Source organism: Odocoileus virginianus, chromosome 11 (assembly GCF_023699985.2).
Source record: "Odocoileus virginianus isolate 20LAN1187 ecotype Illinois chromosome 11, Ovbor_1.2, whole genome shotgun sequence".
NCBI classification, from domain to species: Eukaryota; Metazoa; Chordata; class Mammalia; order Artiodactyla; family Cervidae; genus Odocoileus; species Odocoileus virginianus.
Window position 1 is genome coordinate 4,963,769 of NC_069684.1, and position 15,429 is coordinate 4,979,197.

Consider the following 15,429-nt stretch of genomic DNA (forward strand, 5'->3'; position numbering starts at 1 on the left):
CAAGGCTCAAGAACCGCCCCTCCAGGCGCCGGGACCGCCCCTCCGGGCGCAGAGACCGCCTCCTAAGGAGCAGGGACCGCCCCTCCAGGCTCAGGGATCGCCCCACAGGCTCAGGGACCGCCCCTCCGGGCACTCGGACCGCCCCTCCAGCATAGGGACCGCCCCTCCGGGCCCGGGGACCGCTCCCGGCGCCGAGGCCCCGCCTTGCAGCCCGCCCATTGGTCCCGCTAGACCCTCACCCCGCCCCCGGAACGGCCCAGCCACACCCTCCGCGTTACTGCTCCGGACACCTTGTGAGTCGGGATTGTTGCGTCTGGCAACCAAGCCCAGAGCTCCGCCGGTCTGAGCTCAGCTTTCCCGCCGGTCTCCCCGAAAGTGACAGAGGCTTTCATATAGCGCAAGCCCCCTCCTGGTCGCCCCTAGAGTCCCCTTTTTCTGGTGCCTCGTAGGGATGCTTTTGGTGGTCCTCGTGCTCCTGCTGCCCACAGTCTCCGGTAGGAGCCTGCAGAGTGTGCGCGCTGGTGGGGAACCGGAGCGGCTCGCGAGGCCGGCCGACTGGAACCGAGGGTGGGAGGAGATTTGCTTTTTGTCTCTCGTGAGAGTCGTGGGGCTGGGTCCACTCCGGGGTCATAAGGAGTTGGGGTAGAAAGCGTGACCAGAGCGTCCGCGGGTCTGGCTGCGTGGAGATCTAGGGGAGTAGGGACTACATAGCTCTGGAAGAGAAGTCTTGCTTGCGGGGGGCACTCAGCGAAGCGGGGTGATGGGCGAAACTGAGGCTTACCAAGGGCCAGGCTGGTGGTGTTCAGTCGCTAGTCCTATCTGACTCTTTGCAAACCCAGCGACTGCAGCAAACCAGGCTTCCCTGTCCTTCACCATCTCCTGGAGTTTGCTCAGACTCATGTCCATTGAATCGGTGATGCCATTCAACCATCTCGTCCTCTGCCGTCCCCCTCTCCTCCTGCCTTCAATCTCATCAGGTGACCAAATGAACCACAGACTGCTGATCTGATGCTGGTGGTGACGGTTTGCTCGTGAGTTCCCAGGTGCCTGGGGATGTAGTTAGGCTGCTGTTGTGCCTGTGGGGACGTTTACCCTATATTCTCTAGGCAGTTTGATAACTTGGTAGTAGGGGTGTTATGTGCCCCTGGGGCTTGGCTGGGCTAGGGGAGCCCACACAGAGTGTTCCCTAGTGTGTACTTTGTAGAAGTGCCACCCGGTGGTGCCAAGTGTGGGCCCAGGAAGCTACTGCTTGCTTTGTGTGGGGCTGGGAAGTTCATTTGGAGGTCAGGTAAGACCAGGGGCTGGGTGGGGCCCCACCCATTTCCCCCACCCACTCCCCCCACCCTCCCAGTTCCTCTTTGGTGGTGGAGGCTGTAACTCAGGATCCTGGGGGCAGCAGAAGTCACCATCCTTGTGCCCCACGTGGTGATGCCATTGACGCTGGCAGCAGCAAGGTACCAACACCCAAGAGGTATAAAAAGTAATAAGGTGGCCACAGGGCAAGACCTGTGAAGGAGGCAGTGGAAGGTGAAAATGCCCGTTTGCAGATATTGCCAGAGGCAGCGCAGAAGAAACCAAAGACTTGTGCTGTAGTGCCACCTGCTGGGGAAAAAAATCTTTTAATTTCTAACAGGTTGAATCATTCTCTTCTTGCCTTATTGCACCTAGTTACCCTTTTTGTGGAACTAAAAAGCCTCTTGATGCAAGTGAAAGAGGAGAGTGAAAAAGTTGGCTTAAAGCTTAACATTCAGAAAACTAATATCATGGCGTCTGGTCCCATCACCTCATGGGAAATAGATGAGGAGACAGTGGAAACAGTGTCAGACTTTATTTTTTTGGACTCCAAAATCACTGTGGATGGTGCCTGCAGCCATGAAATTAAAAGATGCTTACTCCTTGGAAGGAAAGTTATGACCAACCTAGATAGCATATTAAAAAGCAGAGACATTACTTTGCCAACAAAGGTCCGTCTGGTCAAGGCTATGGTTTTTCCAGTGGTCATGTATGGATGTGAGAGTTGGACTGTTGAAGAAAGCTGAGCACCGAAAAATTGATGCTTTTGAACTATGGTGTTGGAGAAGACTCTTGAGAGTCCCTTGGACTGCAAGGAGATACAACCAGTCCATCCTAAAGGAGATCAGTCCTGGGTGTCCATTGGAAGGACTGATGCTGAAGCTGAAACTCCAATACTTTGGCCACTTCATGCGAAGAGTTGACTCTGGAAAAGACCCTGATGCTGGGAGGGATTGGGAGCAGGAGGAGAAGGGGGTGACAGAGGATGAGATGGCTAGATGGCATCACCGACTTGATGGGCATGAGTTTGAGTAAACTCTGGGAGTTGGTGATGGACAGGGAAGCCTGGCATGCTGCGATTCATGGGGTCACAAAGAATTGGACACGACTGAGCGACTGAACTGAATTGAACCCTTTTTATGCATGTTAAAGTTCCAAAGAAGTAAGTTAACCATGTACAGGGGTGAATTCTAACTAATCAAAATACTGTACGTGGCATTTTATAAAACATTAAGCCTTTTATACCCCAGCCTACCTGCTGGGAGCCTACCTGCAAAGGAAGGCAAACAGACAGAAAGTAAGGAATAGTCATGAATTGTTTCTGAAGACTTGGATTCAGTATCTTTTCTTTACAACTGATGATGCATCTACCATCCAGTTTCATCTTCCCCACCGACTGGAACCATGATTTTGTAGCACATTTTCCAAGTTTGATAAAAAGGTGTGCAGTGTTATAGAATGTAATTGTTCTTGCTTACAAGCACTGTACCAGCCTTCTAAAAAGTTTGTTAATCAACCATAGACATCAATTTCAATAAACTTTTGTTTTTTATATTCATTTTAAAAGGTAGTTTGTGTAGACAGTGAAAGAAGGGGCAGGATGGTCAGGTTTCAGTGAGATTTCACTTTGATCTGAGACCAGAATTTTCCTGAAGGTACTGCCTGGGCAGGGATCTGGTTTTGTGCTTGAGTACCAGAGTGATGTTTAAATTTAGCAAGCAGGTAGAGAGTCTCTGCACAACTTTTGTAAGTGTACAGAAGGTGAACAGTTCTCTTGATATGTAGTACAGACTCTTTCATCTTCCTGAAACTCATCTGGAAAACTAGGGAATTTTATGAATGCAGCCTATCATATTATATAATGGCATCTGCTGTTAACGTATAGCATTGCAACCCAATAATTATTATATTGTAAATTATCTAGGAAAAAACTTAGTCATAATACTAGTTTTCTGAAACTAGAAATGTTTAGTTTGAAAATCACACAGGAGTAAAGAATTCAGTATTCTGAGTAAGAGAAGAAATTTGGTAATTAAAAAGCATGGTATTGGACTCAATCATTAAACCTTGTATGTTTAAACCTTGTATTCAACTGGTTGCCAAAGCGTACATTCCAAACTGTATATAGTTGAAAGTGTACCTTTCATGATGCTCGTTAGTGGGAAGAAATACTCGTTGGCTAAATGGATTAAACCATCCCATTGACATTTCTTTTCATATTAGAAATTCTTTCTTCATGATATGGTTTCAAGATAGGTAGTGAAATCAGATACATAAACAAATGACACTTGTATAATTTAATTATGGACATGCTATTAACTTGATTTCTCTCTTGGTTCCAGGAAACTCTGGATGATGTATCTATTAATGGGAATTATATTGCATTTCTAATCCATTTTTTTCCTACTGTAAAATGACGATGTATGGCTCAGAGTATTCAATATATTTAATGTTATTCATAAAATTCAATGCTGTCCTGACTTTTTTGTTGTTCTTGTTCAGTCACTAAGTTGTGTCTGACTCTTTGCAATCCCACGAACTACAGCAAACCAGGCTTCCCTGTCCTTCACTGTCTCCCAGAGCTTGCTCAAATTTATGTCCACTGAGTTGGTAATACTACCTAACCATCTCATTCTCTGCCCCCCACTTCTCCTTTTGCCTTCAGTCCTTCCCAGCATCAGGGTCTTTTCCAATGAGTTGGCTCTTCACATCAGGTGGCCAAAGTTTTGGAGTTTCAGCTTCAGCACCAGTCCTTCAAATGAATATATTAGGATTGATTGGTTTGATATCCTTGCTGTCCAAGGGACTTGCAAGAGTCTTCTCCATTACCACAATTCCATAGCATTAATTTTTTGGCACTCAGCCTTCTTTATGGTCCAATTCTCATATCTGTACATAACTACTGGAAAAACCATAGCTTTGACTATACGTACCTTTATCAGCAAAGTGATGTCTTTACTTTTTAACACGTTGTCTAGGTTTGTCATAGCTTTCCTTCCAAGGAGCAAGCATCTTTTGGTTTCATGGCTGCAGTCACTGTCCGCAGTGATTTTGGAGCCCAAAAGAATGAAGTCTGTCACTGCTTCTACTTTTTCCACATCTATTTGCCATGAAGTGATGGGACCTGATGCCATGATTTTGGCTTTTTGAATGCTGAGTTTCAAGCCAGCTTTTTCAGTCTCCTCTTTCACCGTCAAGAGGCTCTTTATTTATTTATTTTTAAGAGGCTCTTCAGTACTGATCTTTAAACTCTGTTTTTAATAACTGCATCCTTTTTTGTTTGTTTGTTGCTTTTGTTTTGGGCAGTTGATTGAGGAGATTTCATATATTAAGACCAGAATAGTGGAAATGTTGAAAACATTTTGCCAAAAGTGGATTTCAGCACTTTGTGTAGTGGAATGTTGGACAGAATGTCAAGAGAGGAGTTTAGACTTTAGAAAATGATGAAAAAGGAGGATAACATTTCATATGTTTAGAGTTCTCTCTTGACTAGTCTTTCGATCTAAAGACCTAGACCCAAAGAATAAGAAAGAAAAGTTCCCTCAGGGATCAAAATAGTCTATCTCCCATCCCCTTAGGTCCTATAACCTTATAGGAAAGGCCTCTGCCTCCTTTTAGCACTTTAGGACTTTAGGCAATGTGTCTCCACCATAATATTTTACATTATTTTCTAACATATATAAGATTTTCAAGAGCACAGATAATTAAAAGGAAGAGGACTTGCTGAAGTAGGAACAACACTGTTCTAGGGAAGAACCCTCCACAAAAAAAGGACAGAGGTAAAAAAAATTCTAAAAGCATAGCAATATAGCAGCTTCACTGTCCGGATGCATTGGATAAACAGCCCAAAGAGCTACTGCAGGGAGTTTCTAAGGGAATGCACAATTCATTAATCAATGAAAGAAGATTAAATGATTACTACTGGAACATCCAAGAAACCAATTTTTACTAAGGCTATTCAAAGTAATAAAATTTGATATTTCAAGGGTTTCCATTTATTTGCAAAATGCTCAATTCACTAATACAAAACACATAAAGGAAGTCATAATTTTAAATATTTTAGTCAATATTTATTTTGATCTATGATATCTACAAGGCTTATTTGATATTTACCTCTTGCCATAGCATGTCTTGAGCACCCAGTGTATACGGAGTGTACTACAAAAAGAAGGTGTATGCTCCCTGCCCTCTAGGACCTTGCCTTCTGAGAAGAAACTGAACCCAAAGTGATAGGTGATCATATGCTTGTGTTTCAAACTGTGGAAGCATAATCTTATAGAAGACCTCTTAGAGGAGAGGTGAATGTCAAAATAATGAATTTAGAAAGAAGTGGGGAAGGACACATACCTATAAACATATTTTAAAACCAAAAACATTGATGCTATCTCTTCAATTTAGTGTTGAATGAAATTTCACCTTAATCCTCAATAAACCAAAAGCTCATAGATTATCATTTAAAATAAGCAAGGCACATCCTTTGCAACAATTACCACTTGGGTAAAAGCAAGAACAGTCATTTAAAATCTTGCCAAGAATCTTTCTATTTATTCTGTACTACCTACCTGATGCCAGGCCACAGTCCCTGCCTGATGAAAGAAATAAGCTATTTTATTTTCATGTTCTTATTCTCTTTATTCCTAGATGCCTGTGGTGATCCACCAAGGTTTGAAACTATGAGGCTCCAGGGTGCGCCTAAACCCAGGTATCGTCCTGGGGAACGTATACAATATGACTGTCGCCTAGGTTTCAAGCCCATAATTCCTCTTCGTTCCAGATCTGCTGTTTGTGAGGATGACAATACATGGTCAGCTCTCGAGGAGGCCTGTACAAGTAAGTAAACCTTTTTTTGTATTGCTCTGGAGAGTTTCACACATTTTAGTGCACATATTCGTCTATTGCAATAATGGTTCTCTCATGTGAATATGGGTTTTAGATGGCAATGCATTTATTCAGGCTTAAAAAATCCCCAAAGAATTTTTTTCTTGGCAATTGGTTACCTAGGTAGATATTAATCATGTTTGGCCATATAATATGGAAAGAAATAATAATTAAATGAATAATAAGATCCCCATGAATTCAAACAAGAATTGTAGAATTTTGAATTTGATCTAAATCTATTTTTGAAACTGCTGTAAACCAACAAATTTTAATATTTTCTCTTAGGAAAATCATGTCCTAATCTGGGAGATCCAATGAATGGTCAAGTTTACTTCGTCAATGGAAGTATTCTGTTTGGTTCACAGGCTCACTTTGTTTGTAATCAGGGGTAAGTAAGATGCTACTTACAGAAAATAAGGTTAAATGATACTAACTGTATTTTGGTTTTGCTCCTCTTCTTAAGCGTTCCTATAAACTTGATTTCATCTTGCTTTCTATGTGACAAATTATACTTGCGGCCAAACAACTTTTGCATTTTTTATGAAGATTTGAAATATATGCAATAGAAAGACATTTAAGTTGAAGTAAAGCAAAATTGTATAATTTATGATATGTAATAATAAATCTATTGTATGCATTAAAAGTGTAGTAATCATGGTAAATTTATTTTTTGACAATAAAGTGTACCCTATTTAAAATTGCCAATTCTCTAAGCTGAAGTAAGGCTTTTAGAAATAGGAGGTAGAATTGTCAACCGAACTCTGGCTTAAAATTCAGCATTCAAAAACCTAAGATCATGGCATCCAGTGCCATCACTTCATAACAATAGATGGGGAAACAATGGAAACAGTGACAGACTTTATTTTCTTGGGCTCCAAGATCTCTGCAGATGGTGACTACAGCCATGAAATTAAAGGATGCTTGCTTCTTGGAAAGAAAGCTATGGACAATCTAGACAGCATATTAGAAAGCAGAGACACTGCATTGCTGACAAAAGTCCATCTAGTCAAAGCTATGGTTTTTCCAGTAGTCATGTATAGATGTGAGAGTTGGCCTAGAAAGAAAGCTGAGCACCAAAGAATTGATGTTTTTTTTTTTTTTTTTAATTGATACTTTTGAATTGTGGTGTTGGAGAAGACTCCTGATAGTCCCTTGGAGACTATCAGAAGTCCCAAGGAGACTTGGAGTCCCAAGGAGATCCAACTAGTCCACCCTAAAGGGAATCAGTCCTGGATATTCATTGGAATATTCATATGCTGAAGCTCCAATACTTTGGCCAGCTGATGCGAAGAACTGACTCATTAGAAAAGACCCTTATGTGGGGAAAGATTGACGGCAGGAGGAGAAGGGGACGACAGAGGATGAGATGGTTGGCTGGCATCACTGACTTGATGGACATGAGTTTGAGCAAGCTCTGGGAGATGGTGATGGACAGGGCAGTCTGGTGTGCTGCGGTCCACGGGGACGCAGAGTCGGACGTGACAGAGTGACGGAACCGAATTGCTTTGCCATGCTGTATTGGTTTCTACCGTACAGCAAGGCAAATCAGCCATAATTAGATGTTCATTCCCTCCCTCTTGAGCCTCCCTGGTTCCTGTCATCCCACCCCTCTAGGGTTTCACAGAATACCAGGCTGGGCTCCTTGTGAGAGATAGCAGCTTCCCACTAGCTGTCTGTTTTGCATATGACAGGGCATATATGTCAAGGCTCCTTTCTCAGTTCATCTCACTCTCTTCTTCCCCCACAGTGACCAAAAGGCCATCCTCTAAGTCAGGGTCTCCATTCCTTCACTGCAAAGAGATTCAGCAGTACTACTTTTCTAGATTCCAGATATATGTGTATAATATGAGATTTTTTTTCTGACTTACTTCACTCTGTATAACAGGCTCTAAGTTCATCCACCTCACTAGAATTGACTTACATTTTTTCCCTTTTTTATGGGCTGAGTAATATTCCATTGTGTATATGTTCTACATCTTCTTTATCCATTTCTCTCTCGATAGGCATCTAGGTTGCTTCCATGTCCTGGCTAATGTAAATAGTGCCTCAGTGAACATTGGGTACATGTGTCTTTTGAATTGTGTTCTCTCAAGGCGTGTGCTCAGCAGTGAGATTGCTAGGTCATATGGAAGATTTATTCCTAATTTGTTAAAGAATCTTCATACTGCTTTCCATAGTTGCTGTATCATTTACATACTCACCAACAATGCAAGAGGGTTCCCTTTTCTCCACATCCTGCCCAGCATTTATTGTTTGTAGTTTTTTGATGATAGCCATTTTGATCGTTGTCAGGTGATACCTGATTGTAACTTTGGTTGCATCTCTCTAATAATAAGGGATGTTGAGCATTTCTTCATGTATTTATTGGCAATCTGTCTTCTTTGGAGAAATGTCTGTTTAGGTCTTGTGCCCATTTTTGATTGGGCCTTTTGTTTTTCTAAGATTGAGCTGTGTGACCTGTTTATATATTCTGGAGATTAATCCTTCATCAGGTATTTCATTTGCAATTATTTTCTCTCATTCTGAGCGTTGTCTTTTCATCCTGTTTATTGTTTCCTTATTTGTGCAAAAAAAAAAAAAAAGCTTTGATGTTTAGTTAGGTCCCATTTGTTTATTTTTGTTTTTATTTCCATTGCTCTAGGAGGTGGGTCAAAGAGGATCTTTCTGTGATTTATGTCAAAGAGTATATTTCCTGTATTTTCCTCAAACAGCTTACAGTGTCTGGCCTTATATTTAAGTCTTTAATCCATTGTGAGTATATTTTTTTGTATGGTTTTAGGAAGTGTTCTAATTTCATTCTTTTACATATAGCTGTCCGTTTTCCCCAGCACCACTTATTGAAGAGACTGTCTTTTTCTCCATTGTATATTCTTGCCACCTTTGTCAAAGATAAGGTACCCATGGCCATGTGGGTTTATTCCTGGGCTTTCTATATTGTTCTGTTTGTTTATATTTTTGTTTTTGTGCCAGTACCATATACTGTCCTGATGACTGTAGCTTTGTAGCATAGTCTGATGGAGAAGGCAACGGCACCCCACTCCAGTACTCTTGCCTGGAAAATCCCATGGACGGAGGAGCCTGGTAGGCTGCAGTCCATGGAATTGCAAAGCGTCGGACATGATTGAGTGACTTCGCTTTCACTTTCATGCATTGGAGAAGGAAGTGGCAACCCACTCCAGTGTTCTTGCCTGGAGAATCCCAGGGACGGGGGAGCCTGGTGGGCTGCCGTCTATGGGGTCGCACAGAGTCGGACACGACTGAAGCGACTCAGCAGCAGTAGCAGCAGCATAGTCTGAAGTCAGGAAGGTTGATTCCTCCAGTTCTATTTTTCTTTCTCAAGATTTCTCTGGCCATTTGGGATTTTTTGTACTTCCATACAAATAGTGAAATTTTTGTTCTACTTCTGTGAAAAATGCCATTATTAGTTTGATATGAATTGCATTGACTCTGTAGATTGCTTTGAGTAGTATAGTCATTCTGAAAATATTGATTATTCCAATTCAAGAACATGGTATATTTCTCCATCTATTATGGTCATCATGGATTTCTCTCTTGTAGTTTTCTACATACAGATGTTTTGACTCTTTAGGTAGGTAAATTCCTTATTTTATTGCTTTTGTTGCAGTGGTGAATGGGATTGTTTTCTTAATTTCTCTTTCTGATTTTTCACTGTTAGTATATAGGAATGCAAGGGATTTCTCTCCATTAATTTTTTCATCCTGTAACTTTAATAAATTCATTGATTAGCTCTAGTAATTTTATGGTGATAACTTTAGGGTTTTTATGTATGGTATCATGTCATCTGCAAACAGTGCAAGTTTTCTTCTTCTTTTCCAATTCTGGATTCAATATTTCTTTTTCTTCTCTGATTGCCATGGCTAGGATTTCCAAAACTATATTGAATGATAATGGTGAGAGTGTGCACCATTGTCTTCTTCCTGATCTTAGAGGAAATGCTTTCAATGTTTCACAACTGAGAAAAATGTTTGCTGTGAGTTTCTCATATATGGCCTTTATCGTGTTGAGGTTGGTTCCCTCTATGACCACTTTCTGGAAAGTTTTTGTAAATGGGTGTTGAATTCTGTCAAACCTCTTTCTGCATATATTGAGGTGATCATATGGCTTTTATTCTTTAATTTGTTCACATGGTGTATCACACCAATTGATTTGTGGATATTGAAAAATCCTCGCATTCCTAGGATAAAGCCCACTTGATAATGATGGAGGTACATTTTAATGTATTGTTCAATTTGAATTGCTAGTATTTTGTTGAAGATTTTTGCATCTATGTTCTTCAGTAATAGTGCCTATAATTTTCTTTTATGTGGTATCTTTGTCTGGCTTTTTATCAGCATGATGATGGCCTCATAGAATGAGTTTAGGAGTGTTCTTCCCTCCTAAATTTTTGGAATAGTTTGAGAATGTTAACTCATCTTTAAATGTTTAATAGTATTCACCTGTGAAGCCATCTTGTCTGGACTTTTATTTGCTGGGAATTTTTTAATCAACTTTCAATTTTAGTACTCGTAATTGGTCTGTTCATATTTTCTCTTTTTTTCTGGTTCAGTCTTAGGAGAGTGTACCTTTCAAAAAATTTTTGCATTCCTTCCAAGTTGTCCATTTTATCAGCATAGAGTTGCTCATAGTATTCTCTTATTGTCCTTTGTATTTCGGCATCTTCTGTTGTAACTTCTCCTTTTTCATTTCTAATTTTATTGATTTGAATCTTCTTTTTTTTTCTTGATGAATCTAGCTAATGGTTTGTCAATTTTATCTTCTAAAAGAACCAGTTTTTAGTTTTATTAATCTTTTTTATTGTTTCCTTCATTTCTTTTTAAATTATATCTGCTCTGCTCTTTATGATTTCTTTCCTTATACTAATTATTGGTTTTTTTTTTCTTCTTTGTCTAGTTACTTTATGTGTAAGGTTAAGCTGTTTATTTGATGTTTCTGTTGTTTCTTGAGGTAGGCTTGTATTGCTATAAGCTTCCCTCTTAGCACTATTTTTGCCGAATCCCATAGGTTTTCAATTTTTGTGTTTTCATTGTCATTTGTTTCTATATTTTCTTTGAATTCTTCAGTGACCTCTTGGTTATTTAGAAGCATATTTTTAATCTCCATGTATTTGTGTTTTTTTAATTTTTTTCCTACAGTTGATAAATAATCTTATACCACTGTGGTCACAAAAAATACTTGATGCAATTTTAATTTTCTTAAATTTACCAGGCCTTGATTTCTGACCTCAGATGTGAAATATCCTGGAGAATATTTCATTTGCATTTGAGAAAAAAGTGAATTCTGCTGCTTTTGGATGGAATGTCTGTAGATATCAGTTAGCTCCATTTGGTTCAGTGTGTGGTTTAAGGCTCATATTTCCTTATTAGTTTTAGTTTTTTGTCTGGATGACCTGTCCATTGACGTGAGAGCATTGTTAAAGACTCCCATTATTGTTGTGTTACCATCAATTTCCGCTTTCATAGCTGTTAGCATTTGCCTTATGTATTGAGGTGCTCCTATGATCAGTGCATATGTATTTGTAATTGTTGTATATTCTTCGACTGATCCCTTGGTCATTATATAGCGTTCTTCCTTGTCTCTGTAACAGTCTTTAATTTGGTCTATCTAGTTTATCTGATGTGGGTATTACTGCTCCAATTTTCTTTTGATTTCTATTTGCCTGGAATATCTTTTTCCAGCCCCTCACTTTCAGTCTATATTTGTCCCTAGGTCTAGAGTGAGTCTCTTATAGATAGCATATATAAGGGTATTGTTTTTGTACCCATTCAGCCAATCTCTGTCTTTTGGTTGGATACATACATTTAGGTAATTATTGATATGTATGATCCTATTACCATTTACTTTATTGCTTCACCTTTTTTAGGTCTTTATATTTTGTTTCATGTCTAGAAAAATTCCTTTAACATTTGTTACAAAGGTAGTTTTGTGGTTCTGAATTCTCTTAACTTTTGCTCATCTGTAAACTTGTCATTTCTCCATTGAATCTGAATGAGATCCTTGCTGAGTAGAGTAATTTTAGTTGTAGGTTTTTCCCTTTTATCACTTTAAGTATATCCTGCTGCTTTCTTCTGGCCTGAAGAGTTTCTCCTGAAAGATCCAGGTGTTAATTTCATGGAGATTCCCTTGTATGTTATTTGTTGCTTTTCCCTTGCTGCTTTCAATATCTGTTCTTTATGTTTAATTTTTGTTAGCTTGATTAATATGTGTCTTGGCATGTTTCTCTTTGGGTTTATCCCAAATGGGACTCTCTGGGTTTCCTGGACTTGGGTGGCTATTTCCTTTCCCATGTTAGAGGTTTTAGTTGTAATCTCCTCAAATATCTTCCCATAATTTTCTTTTTCTCATTCTCTGCTGGGACCTCTGTAATTTGAATGTTGGTTTGCATAATGTTTTCCCAGAGGTCTCTGAGACTGTCCTCACTTACTTTCATTCTTCTTTATTCTCTGCTTCAGTTATTTCTACCATTCTATCTTCCAGCTTATTTACCATTCTTTTGCCTCCGTTATTTTGCTATTGGCTCCCTCTAGTGTACTTTTTGTTTCTGTTATTGCCTTGCTCGTTGCATCTTCCAAGTCCTTATTAAACATTTCTTGTATCTTCTCTATCCATGCCTCCATTCTATCTCTCTGTGCCTCCACTTTATTTCTGAGACTTTGGGTCATCTTTACTATCATTACTCTAAACTTTTTCAGGTAGACTGCATATTTTCTCTTCATTTGTTTGGTCTTGTGAGTTCTTACCCGGCTCTTTGATGTGCTACATGTTTCTTTGTCTTTTTAGTTTGTTTAATTTACTGTGCTTGGGTCTACTTTTCACAGGTTGCAAGGATGTGGTTTCTCTTAGTTGTGGTGTCTGTCCCCCATGGGTGGGGTTGCTTTCCTGGTAGGGAGTGCTCGTGCCTGTTATGGTGGTTGGAGGTGGATCCTGTCTCTAAAGGGCAGTGCTATACACCCAGTAGTGTATTTTGAGATGTCTGTAAACATTGGTATGGCTTTGAGCAGACTGTCTGCTAATGGGTAGGGTCCTATTTCTGTTTTGCTAATTGTTTGGTATGAAGTGTCCAGCACTGGAACTTGCTGGCCTTTGTGTCAGGCCAGGTCATACTGTTGAGATAGAGGCCTTTTGGAGAGTTCTTGCCAATTAATATTCCATGAGGTTGGAAGTTCTCTGGTGGTCTAACATCATGGATCAGGTCTCCTATCTCAGAGTTTCAGGCCTGACCCCAATGCTGGAGCACCAAGATTCCACAAGCCATACAGCACAGAAGAGAAAGAAAAAGAAAAAGACAGAAGAAAAAGAAAAATTCAAACAAACAAATAATGAACAAAGGCCCAAGAAAAATATCAAAAGCAGCACTTAACATGTAATAACATACTATCAAACTCACAAACTCAAAAAAATATGTATTTTTTTAAAGAATGAAAATGGGAACAAAAAAATGAAGAGAGCAATTAAACCATAAACAAATCCATAAATGAAAACAAACAGAAACTAGACTAGCAAAAATAAAAAATCAAAAACATGAGGAAAACTGTAATATAATGAGAAAGTACTGTGGAATTAGGAAACACATTTGAAATAATTTATTTAAAAGCAAAAAGCATTAAGTAGAGGAAAAATAAAAGCAATAGTAAAGGACAACAATAAAACAATACAAAAAAGAAGAAAGAAAAAATATAGAGAGAAAGATTGGTAGTAAGAAGAATATTTTCCTGTGGCTTTCAGTTCTCCATGTCCAAGTCACACAGAGATCTCCAGCAAGTCTGCCTGCTCAGGAAGGCCTCCAAAAATTCTAGGAAGGTCTGTGGAATCTGCTGTGGGCACTGTGGGGTCAATTCAGATTTAGGTCTGGTTTTACTCCAGCTTTTACTTGCTTACAGAGTCTACACTTGCCCTCAAAGTCCACAGCCTTAAGTTAATTGTGGGAATTTAGTCTGCTGCTGCTGGGGCTACACAAGGGAATCCCCTTCCTCTGAGTCCCTGGTGCCCAGTTTTGGTTTTGGCCCCATCTCTTTTTATAGACCCTCCTCTGGTGTGTGTTCCCTGCCCAGACAATGCAGGCAAAAGCTGCGGCTTATTAGGGCTCACGTGCATAGTCAGTCTGGGCAGAGGGAGTGATGTGGTGGACGCAGTTGGGAAATGCAAGGAAAACCTGTGGCCGCAGAGACCTGTAGGGAGTTCCTACGGCCTCAGGCAGGTCGTCTGCTCCCCCAGGGGAACTGGCCCCAGGTCGAGGGTCCCTTGGCAGTGCCAAGCAGCACAGGTACGGGCAGGGGCTTTTGCCTGCTGACAGCTTGGTGGGAGCCGCAGTGGACCTCATGCCACCCTCTGGGGCGGGGCTCTGCCGTGGCACTTTGCCACCTATCTCTGGCACTTGCTTTGGTGGCGGCCAGCCTGCTTGCCCACCTCTGGGACCACAGACTGCAGCGCATCTCACCTCTGGCATTCACGAAGGCAGTGTCCTGCCGTCTGCAAGCAGGCAGAGCTGGAAGGCCCCCACAGCGACGATCTCTTACCTCTCTGGCTGGCACAGGCTTTTCCCGGAGTCCCTCGGCTGTGTCGCACTGGGCCCTTCAGGCTTTCATCATGACACTCGACCCCAGTCCTCTCCCTGTGGTCTGATCTCCAAAGCCTGAGCCTCAGCACCCAGCCGCCGCTCGGCATGGCAGGCAAGCTAGCAAATGTCAGACTGGGGAGTGCCGTCAGCACTGATGTCTGTGGTGAAGTCTTGCCACTTCTTTTTCCAAATGCCTGTTGCTCTGCTCCCCTCTGAGGTTCTGAAGCTCACCCCTACCTCCGCCCATCAGGGGGTCTCCTAGTGTGTGGAAACGTTCCCTCCTTCAGAGCTCCCTCTCAGAGGCACAGGACATGTCCCCATACCTTTGTCTCCTTCTTTTTTAAATTCCTTTTGCCCTACCCTGTGGAAATTAGCTTGCTTTTTTGGAAGTCTGGGGTCTCTGCCAGCATTCCGTAGATATTCTATAGGAGTTGTTCCACATGCAGATTTATTTTGGTGTATTTGTGGTGAGGAAGATGGTTTCTATGTTTTACTTCTCAGCCATCTTGAAATCCCCCTCTTGTAGAAGGATTGGCATAACTTCTCTTTTAAACATCTGGCAGAATTAAAGAGTTGAAAAACATCAGATTCAGGACTTTTTCTTTAATGGAAGACTTTTGGTTACTGATTCAATCTACTCACTTCATATTCAATTCATATTTTGTCATATTCAAGTCATATTC

At 40.9% G+C, this 15,429-nt stretch overlaps 1 protein-coding gene across 3 annotated transcripts in view; it reads left to right on the forward strand.

Annotated features, from left to right (window-relative positions):
* The first annotated feature begins 310 nt into the window (after nucleotides 1-310).
* Nucleotides 311-15,429, forward strand: part of LOC110148104 (membrane cofactor protein-like) — a 32,404-nt gene continuing 17,285 nt past the window's right edge. For all 3 annotated transcript variants that reach the window (XM_020910004.2, XM_070473855.1, XM_070473854.1), the window contains exons 1-3: nucleotides 311-494; nucleotides 5,935-6,123; nucleotides 6,457-6,559. In XM_020910004.2, the coding sequence (XP_020765663.2) occupies nucleotides 452-494; nucleotides 5,935-6,123; nucleotides 6,457-6,559 (335 nt within the window). In that variant the 5' untranslated portion in view covers nucleotides 311-451. The remainder of the gene's footprint in view (nucleotides 495-5,934; nucleotides 6,124-6,456; nucleotides 6,560-15,429) is intronic.